The sequence below is a fragment of the Gavialis gangeticus genome, unplaced genomic scaffold (genome assembly GCF_001723915.1).
Source record: "Gavialis gangeticus isolate Ggan-Ray unplaced genomic scaffold, GavGan_comp1, whole genome shotgun sequence".
Lineage (NCBI taxonomy): Eukaryota > Metazoa > Chordata > Crocodylia > Gavialidae > Gavialis > Gavialis gangeticus.
In genome coordinates this window covers 18,705,812-18,715,622 of record NW_017728998.1, presented here as the reverse complement: position 1 = coordinate 18,715,622, position 9,811 = coordinate 18,705,812, and the positions used below count along the sequence as shown (strand labels likewise).

At 43.5% G+C, this 9,811-nt stretch overlaps 1 protein-coding gene across 1 annotated transcript in view; it reads left to right on the top strand.

Annotated features, from left to right (window-relative positions):
• Positions 1–9,811, top strand: part of DYNC1LI2 (dynein cytoplasmic 1 light intermediate chain 2) — a 51,897-nt gene that overhangs the window by 8,378 nt on the left and 33,708 nt on the right. The window contains exons 3-4 of the mRNA XM_019505272.1: positions 4–123; positions 1,068–1,184. Of these exons, the coding sequence (XP_019360817.1) occupies positions 4–123; positions 1,068–1,184 (237 nt within the window). The remainder of the gene's footprint in view (positions 1–3; positions 124–1,067; positions 1,185–9,811) is intronic.

Below are 9,811 nucleotides of genomic sequence, written 5' to 3'. Positions count from 1 at the left end.
GAGGGAGGGGGAGCCGGAGCCGAGCCCCGTGTCGTTTCTCCCCGCGCAGGTCCTCCATCCTGAGCGAGGTGTCCACTCGCTCCCGGTCCAAGCTGCCGTCTGGCAAAAACATCCTCGTCTTTGGTGAGTATTAACTGCAGGGGGGTGTTTTGCCACAGAGGGGCAAGCACACACAGCAGCGCCGGCTTCATTGCAGGGGGTTGGGGGTTTTCATGTGGGTCTGGGTCCCAGCGCCAGCGTGCTTCGGTCTGAAATGCAGCAGCTTCCCTGCCTTGGCGATTGTACGGGTGCCAGCTGATTGAAATCCATGGGCGTTGGGCTTTGCACGCTCGCCAGTTCAGCCAAATGGGTTATTAAAGCTATCCGGGCTGTCACGTCTTTCCCTGTGTAGGTGGGACCTGCTGTTGGCATTGTCTTGGCGGGTGATGACTTCGAGCTCTGAAGTAAATCGGGGGTCTCTGCTTGGGTGGAAGCAGATAGGTTTATCTGAACCTGGTTTTGTTTTTAGATGCAGATTTAAAACGGCATCGTGCTTGGGGTTGTTACTAGATGCCGCCTTAATCTGAAACTTCTGGTAACATGGTTTGGGATCGGTGGAAAACAGCCGGTTTTTTGGTCAGCTGGACTGCAACAGTGTTGTTTGCCTGGCTGAAACCCAGGAAGTGAGTCTCGCTCCAGACCTAGAGCACCTGCCATTGGTGCCTGTCCATATAAACTTTGCTTTTTGTTAAGTGCCTGTTCCTCAACTTTTTAGGATTCAGCTCGTTCCAGTAAGTTCATTGCTGCCTAAGATCACATGAACTATTTAGTGTCCAGGCTGCCAAGCACTCTGTGCCATTCATTAGCTATCCTTATGTGTTTTATTCTTAGCGTATGTCTTCAGTGTGTTGTAGTCTTAGTGATAAATTCAACTGTTTCCACAGAGGTTTTAAAACAAGTCCTTCCCCTCTAGAAACAAGACTGGTTGTTTTGTGTTTTCTTGACTACTTGAGCACGCTTAAAAACAAGCTATTCTGCAAAGAACAGATTTCTGAACGTATCTTTTTGTTATACAAACTTACTGGCAGGTGACGACGGTTCAGGTAAAACAACACTTATGACTAAAATACAAGGAGCGGAGCATGGCAAGAAAGGAAGAGGGCTGGAATACCTATACCTAAATATTCACGATGAAGACAGAGATGGTGAGTTTGCTACGTCTGCATACAGTGTTGCACCAATCAGGTCACTGATAGGTTTTTGTAATTTTTATGCATTTTAGTAGTGTGTATTTTGGATTACACCCAAGTGGCTGGGTTAAGCATTCCGTTACTGTGTATGTTGCAAGAAAGTGATGTAGCTGTTAAAAGAAAAAATGCATTTTGCACTGAGTACTGTCTCTTTCACTGTTCTCACAGCTTGGCCTCTTCAGGAGACAAAATACCTTCGAACAACATGTTCTCAGAGGATCCGTTTACTTTCAGGGTAGATATTTTGCTGATGCTGATAGACTGGTAGATCATTCTAGCTGCTTATAATCGTATACAAATGCAACTCAATCCATGCTCCTGCAGTGGGGAAAAATTAAAGTGACATGTCCAAGAGCAACCCGCAGTCTAAATTTGGATTTACTGGGTTTTGTAACTTTTTTTTTTTTAAAGCAAGCTGTATGTAGGTCACATTTTCCTGTATCTTATGCATGTTGGCTAGGTGATTACTTTTATCTGCATAAGAGAGAAATTTCAGTAAAGGTTATTCGATGAGTAAAAAGAAGAATAAGACACTGACAGAATTAGTTTTTCCCTTCCCCTGTATAAGAGTGCATCTCAATCTCATCCTCCTCCTTCTTCTCAGAGCTGTTAAAGTTCTGCTTGCTCTGCTGGAGGCAAGATGCAATGTAATGGGTAGGTGAAGGTCTATCAGATGGAGCACTGGTGTGGTTCAAGGAGACCTAGGGATTCTCTCCAGATATACTTCTGATCTTCTCTCTGATCCTGGCAAAGTACTTAATTTCTTTTGTGCCTTATTTTTCCTGTCTCTACATGGGAATGATGATGCTGCCTACTGCTTATAAAAGCTTTGGGATAAAAATGTTTCTTTATCCCTGAAAACAGATAGCAAGAAGAATATCAAGTACCCCAGATTCCAACTTGTGCATGTGGCTTATAACCCTTAAGCTTACATCAGTAATCAGTGGGGCGGCTCTGCCTTTTGTGGTTAGTACTTGGATTAGAGATGTGCTCTGTTCCCTTGTGGAGTAAGAGTAGACTGTCTTCGTTGCCAGTGCCAGGCAAGTCAGTGCCAACTAAAGACGCCTCTGCTAGATGGATTTGTATGCCTTCAGTGAGCACTTAGACATCCCCAGCTTGAAGGAAATCTTTTGTGCTTGAACTTTCATTGCTGATGCCAGTCTTCCCTTTGAATTACCTATACCACAGAATTACTTTCTCAACATTGATACTTTGCTCAGAACTGAAGAAAGTGCTAAACAGACATGCCCTAGCTTTGGTGTGGGGGGTGGGGGCTCCTTTTGTATCACAGAGATTTTTGTTGTTATGCTCTAAGAAAGATAATACCATACAACGAAGCTGTTAGTATGGAGCTCTTTAGTGCTCTGAGGATTCAGCCTGAGAAGTCTGCCTTGGTTCAATCAGAAATTGGTTTTGCTGTTGTCACTTCAGGACTGGTATTCATGCCATCTTTGACTGGTGATGACTCTTTAGTGCCATTGTCAGGACATAGAGTCATGAGAGCTCCTTCTGGAGAAGGTTAGCTTACTTCCTGAAAAAAAAACTTTGTTGTATAAAATTTCCTGGTTAGCCTTTGGGTGGCCTGGGAGGTCTGAATTCTTGAACAGATTCAGTAGTGCCATCCAGGTTCTGAAGGTCTTGCTTTCTTAGGTTCCTTTGGTCAGCCTCTTTAACCTATGGGGCTTTTCTGGCTGAGGTCCTCACCACTGAGTTTGAAGATACTAGGTCTGTCTTTAAACCTGTTGTAGTTCCCAAGCCAATAAATGTATACGATTCCCTGCCACATTTGTCACTTTGATGGAGTACTAACATCTGCACTATTGCCCCTTTCATTGACCCAGTATTCTGACAGCCTTCCCCATTTAGAGGAGGAAGGAAAGGCTGTGGAGATATGCAAGAATACTTTTAATCAGGAAGAAGGGATTTCTCACTTCTCAGTCCCTGTTGGGGATGTGATCCTCTTGTCTATGCTGTCATCTATCAATTTGTTTGGAAACTTCAGGTTTTTAGTAAAAATACACTGTTGGGCACTGCTTGATTCAATTCAAGGCTTTGCATGAGTCACATCTGTAAAAGGTTTTAGCAGGGCCTGTAAAAAAAACAATTCCTGACTCTTTTTATTCTCTCCTGTTGTTGGCATCAGCAGCCAGCAAGCTATGTAGTAAAATAGGTGAGACCCATTCATCAGCCGGACATGACAGATTTTTTTTCCTTGAAGTGAAAATCAAGTGGTCTGTGTAACTATGGCCAAGAATTAAATTGATATGACAACGTACCAGTTTTTTCCTTGGGAAGAGATCCCTTTTAATCAAGAATGTTTCTGAGGAGCAGCTAAACGCAGCAAAACAGAGGAATATAGTGCTCAAGATCATACCACTAGCTTAGCTCATGACTTATTTGACATTTTAGACCTGTATGTTAATGGAATGGCCATCTACAATCTCCAAGCTTTCATACGACAAAGGGAAATCACATCAGCCATAGGTCTCTAGAACACTTCAATTTAAGTCAGAATAGGAAAGCCTTCATATCACTTTGCTACGCTACTGGAAACCTTTTCTGGTATCTTTAGGTTTTTCAGCCTTGGTTCCTGAAACTGTTAATTATGGGAGGACAAAAGAAAAAGGACTTGACTAGGGTCATTATCTGCTTCATTCTCCCTTTGTGTTGTCTCTGGGAGTAAGGTGGCAAACTTAGTAGTTCAAGAGTCTAGGCAGTGATGCTTATTCCCCTTGATCCATATGGAAATTATTCAGTCTCTTTACTTGAAATAGCGCTACTGTAGATTTCTAAGCATGTGCTCTACTCTGCCCTTTGATTCTCGCCTTTTTCCCTCAGGATTATGTGTGGTCTAAAATGCCTACTTTTCACACAACAATTGGGCCAGTTTGTAGAAAATGCCTCTCTTTTGTGAGGCAACATTATTGCTGGTAGCTATGCTGTCTTTTGGCTTTCCTCCCACACCAGCAGCATCTGCCCAGTTCTTGGCTGTGGACAACATCTGTCTTGGGTGCCAAGCTATTTATGCAGTCCTTTAGTTTAAATAACTAGCCAGTTCGCTTCTATTTTTTGCCAGACATTAATCATTCAATTTAATGTGCAAACTACTTTAGTTGCTTGGGTCTTTAGCTGTCTTGGAACACATCCACTACTGAATCTGCCTGAAAAATCTCCTTTCTAGGGTGCTGGCCCAAACTGTCTAGGTGAAGGCATTTATTCCAGAAGAGGTTCAGGGACACCTGGGATCCTTCTAGATCATTAGCCTCAGGTACAGTTTCCTTGTAGTTTATGGCTTCTTAGCTTATCTGCATTAGGAATAAGATTTGTTAAAATGTTGTGAGATTCATTAAAAATACAGAACTCTGAGTTCCTATGTTAAAGGGAGTTCTAGGGATTACTAGGAGCTGTTCCTGAGCGTCTTTTTTCCCAGTCCATTGTGATCACCATGGATGTATCCCATCTGGACTGGTGAGCTTCCCAAGAATTGGCATTCGTAATTGGCAGTGCATGTAGGAGATCTAGTTGTATAAACTGCCCTTTAAAATCTCTCTTGCTGCTGGTAAGAGGCAGTTCTTCAAGCAATAGTGCACAACAGACAAAAGCAGGAGGCAGTGGTTGTGTGATATTAAACTTGGTGTTCAACTAATTAAGTGCATCTCTGCATATTGGTTGTAGCGTTTTTGGACTGCTTCATTTGCAATCCAAGTGGTTTTTGATAGCTCCAGACGTATCTAGAGTAGCATCATTCTGTTGTTGCATTGCTGTTTGTCACAAAGTTGAGTTAGTTGTGCTTCATAGTGGGTCTGTGCAAGATTGTTAAAAGATGTTCCAGTTGGATTAGTTCTTCCAGCCTGATCCAGGTGCTGTTGGCACACAGGTTATTATGGGAGCCTCCATTTTGGCTTTGGAGCTTCTGACTTAAAGATTGTGTCTTGTTTTACAGGACTTGTTTTTTATTTTCTTAGTTTGGATCACAGAAGTCTAGCTGCCTTTTGGGCTGATATGATTTGATAAACACTGCAAGTTTAAATGATTCTCTACGCCAGTGGTCTCTAAACTTTTTTGATCGCGCACCCTTATCAGTAAAAAAAGTTTTGAGCACACCCCCCCCCAATATATGTCTATTTATAGAAATAGACGCTCTAATATTTTCTTCCCGCACCCCAGCGGATAGTCTTGCACACCCCCTGGGGTGCGTGCACCCCACTTTGGCGACTACTGCTCTACACTACAACCATAGCCGAGGTCAGCAACCTTTTGCTTGCAGACTGGGTCCGGCTGAATTTCCTGAAGCTGGGTATGTTGGGGGGCATGACTTACAAGTGAGCAATATGCAAATGCAGCACTCACTAAAAACCCACAGTTCTTTGGGTAAGCAAGTAACTGTACAAAGTTAATGATACCAATAGGAAATAGGATGGGCGAACAGAGTTTATAATTAAAAACAATTATTGACCTATATTTCTGTGGTGGTTCTTGAATAACTTCTGTGAATGAAAGCCAAGCAGTAAATCAACCAAGGACTATTTCTTGAAGTCTGTTTATTCTTTTTTAAGAGATTGCAGATCAAGGCACTGTAAAAGCTATTATGCTGAAGAAGGGAGCAATATCTCAAACACAGATGCTCTCAGTCTCTTATTCTGTATGCTTTTTTTTTAGCATCTCCTGATGCAAACTCAAGTATTTTGCTCATTAGCTTAACTGTATGAGGATAGCTGGATTTGCTATGCTCCTGTTTAATGAGCAGTTAACTCTCTGTTCTGTAAAACAAAATAAAACGTAATCTTAGAACACGGGGAAAGTAGGCTTAAATTAATTACATACCTGAAAACTCTTTGTCTCATGACAAGTGCCTAGTATCGCAGTGAAAACAGATCTTGCTATAGCAGTGGAATCGGATTATTGTAGATGTTAATTTTGCAGAATATTATTTTTGCATGTTAAGAGAGACAGAAGAAGCGTCTATAACTTAAAATTGTAGTTAGATTTATTATCAGAGTAAGAGTTTTGATTATCTACAATGCAAATAAAAATGCATCATCCTCTGTGGTAGAATTGCAGCACTTAATAGCAGTGTCTATGTTAAACAGGACACTGACTAAGTGACTAGGAGAAATGTAGATGCCAATGTACTGTATTGTATGTGCTATTTTTAAGATCATGACTTGCATATAAACACTAAACAATTTTAGAAAAGCAATTTATATCATTACATTGTAGCCTCTTCTCTCCTTTCAATTTCTGAGCCAAGTCTCCTCTTCCCCACTGGTGCCAGTGTGAGTGGCCCCAGCGGCTCTTCCTCCGCCTAATGGGAGAACACCTCTGTCACTGCAGGGACTCTGATATCAGCCATTTTGTGAAGTTGGGTGGGAAACAGGGGAACTGAAGATCCACAGCTTCCCTTAGACAGCAGTACCAGAGTGAGAGCTGGGGGAAGCTGTTCTTCCTCAGGAGGGAGCAATGAAGACAGTTTAGTTGCCTTTTTATTATAGCACTAGCAAATTGCCCCTCAAGAATGATGGGGGCGGGGGAACAACAACAGAGCGTCTCATACCACCACCCTGTGCTGCTGCTGCCTCCAGGAGCAAGGGGATGGAGGGAGGAGAAAGCTTACACGTGGCAGCTGCTGCCACCAGCCTGCGCTGCTGCCCCTCCGCATCCAGCTGCCTGCCACCCCCTAGTGCAGGGTGGTGGTTGGCAGGTGCGGCTGATGAACTCAGACTGGTAGGGTGGTGGAGCATCCCGGGGTTGGGAGGGTTGCAGCTGGCCGGGAGCAGGGTGGGGTTTACAGCTGCCTGGGGTGGGGAGGCGGGGGGTTGCAGCCAGCTGGTAGAATAGGTCAGGGGTGTCAAAGATGGGGCCCACAAAGCCACGGTATCTGGCCCACTGGGCTTGTGGGGGAGCTGGGAATTTGGTTGCAGGGCCCTCCATTGAATCCCATGGTACAAGAGCCCCAGTGGGGGTGGGTTCTGGTGGCAAGGGGGCAAATGCCAGCTGCATTCATTTTCAGTGACTCCTTGAGCCAACACAGCAGCTCAGGCATGGCTTATGCTGAGCTACTTGCCCTACTATCAGAAGTGGGTCTGGATCTAGACTGTGAGGCACTCCCCACCCCTCAATCCCAGTCCAGATCTGGTTTAAGTATAAGTGCAGCTGATAATGCTGCCTAAACTGTGCTTCAGGTTACTCGGAGCTTACAAAGGTACTGTATGGAAACAGGAATCTGTTCTGAATTGCTTATAACTTTGCCAGTCTTCTGTTGTTTAGGCTGCGTTTTTAGGAGCCTATCTCGGGCTGTTTTTTGTAAACTCCGGCAAAAATAGTTCAGTTATTACTGAGAATATGAGGGGTGGGGTATAAAGGTTTTTTTTCTCTCCTTATTTAAAAGAATTAGTTTGAAGTTCTGATGACTCCGGGCTTTGATGGCCAGATTGAAACTTGTCTGGGGGATTGCCTTTGTGTAAGAAATGCGCCTTTAATGCTCTAGGGGTAGAGGTAATACTTACCTTTGGCTGATGTATAAGTCTGTTAAATCTGTTTGCAGTTCTTTAAACAACTTCTAAGGGTTTGGTTGTAAAGCTGAAAAGATTCCATGTGGGGGAAGCAGGGTGTTCCTGGGGTGGTTGCTCCCAGCAGGGTTGACCTGTGCTAGAACTGAGGGCAGGGAGACTTGCTTCAGCTGGCAGCATGAAGCCTGACTCAAAACATGGCGAGGACAAGAGCTAGCCTGGGTTGGGGAATCAGGACAAAGAGCTGAGGCAGTATGGGTGAGGAGGGGAAGGAAATGAGAAACAAAGGGATTCAGAGAGCTGGGTCTGAGAGCTTGGAATGCGGTTATCTGGACTGATGAGGCCTTGCTTCACCAGAAGAGACTATCAATCCCCTGCCTCATTCATTACATACTGCAGCAAATGAGGCAGTGTTCCTCAGTCAACTTTATTCACTGTACATCTCATATTCAGGCATGCTCTGTTCCCAAGTACTGAATGAGGAGAGCTTGTATGGAAGATGGATGGAACTGATATTTATTAGATTGCGTAATGTCTGTGCAGTCACAGTTCCGACTTCACAGCTTTTGCTTTTCCTATTTTTGTGTGTTATGTATCCACTGTAGAAAGTAGGGGAAACAAATGCAACAAATGAACTACAAAGGTATCAAGTAGAAAACAAAGATTTGTATTTTGCAAGGGATAGTTATGTGACAGCCACTGCTGAAGCACATGAGTTCACAGAATCTTAAACTTTAAAACAATTCAAAACTACCATATTATGCACGCTTGTTAGTCTGGTCCTGGTCCCAGCCTCTTTCTCAGAACTCGGCTTCCCTCCTTCTATTACCTGCTGCTTATTTCTGATTGGTGAGCCATTTGGGATAGAGGCTGTTTCTGCTTGTACCTTTCTATAGTGCCCAGCGCTTAACCATGGATGTATCTATAATAAACTTGATGGCTAGGCTTGGAGTCAAGTGCAGGGGTCAGCAGATCTTCAGCCCCTGGAGTGGCCAGCTGCCTGTGTTTTACCTCCCACTTTCAATTCCCCATCCCCTCTGCAACCTGGGAAGCATTGCTGTGACAAAGCAGCAGGATCCACAGTGAAGTAAAGCTGCTCCATCCTGCAGATTTTCCCCCCTCTGCCTCACTCCTCCACCAGCTAGTTGGACCTCTGTGTGGGCCAGATGGGGCCTGCAGGCCATAGGTCAATGACAGTCTGATGTAGCAAATACCTCCGTATAACAATCAGGACTCTTATTGGACCAACAAGATGTTTGCAAAAATAATTATTTAAGTGTATGCTTTCGGGCACAAACACCCTTCATCAGGCATTGAAAAAAGATCGTGAAAGCTCTCCTTGGAAATTAAAGTTTGTATTGCATAGGATTTCACTCAGTGAAATTATCCAGTTCATTATAGTTCCCGGGTTCGTATTTCCTAGGATTTCGCTGCGTAAAATCCTATGAAATAACAAACTTTCATTTCCACCCAGGAGAACTTTCACAGTCTTTTCTCCAGTGTCTGATGAAGAGTGTTTGTACCCAAAAGCTTGCAATTAAAGAAATTTTTTTGCAAACATCTTGTTGGTCTAATAAAAGATACCATCTTTACTATGAGTCCCGATTGCCTTTTCCTTTAGACCAATGCGGTTACAACTTGGATACCTATCTACATATGATAAACTCTGCAATGCTCTGTACTCCCTGGAAAAATTGGAGAAAACAAATTGTTTGTATATTTTTAAAGTAAAAGATTAGCAAAGAGAACAAAGAGCCTTTTTAGAGGAACATGTCCAGTTTGCTTCCTGGGTGTTCACTGCTCTTTTTTCTTTAAGAGATGAGCAGTGTTAAGCGCACACGTGTTAAAAACAAGGAGGCTAGTCTTTCTGGTAACTCTCTTCTGCACAATTTTTATTAGGTTTTGTAGTACCTTGTTGCTTTTCCCTTTACTGGTGAGCTAATATGGCTGTAGCAATGGGCCTCTCAGTCTGAGATGTATATAACTATCGTTTCTTTTTATTCCCTCCCACTCCTCCAGATCACACCCGCTGTAATGTCTGGATTCTGGATGGTGACTTGTACCATAAAGGGC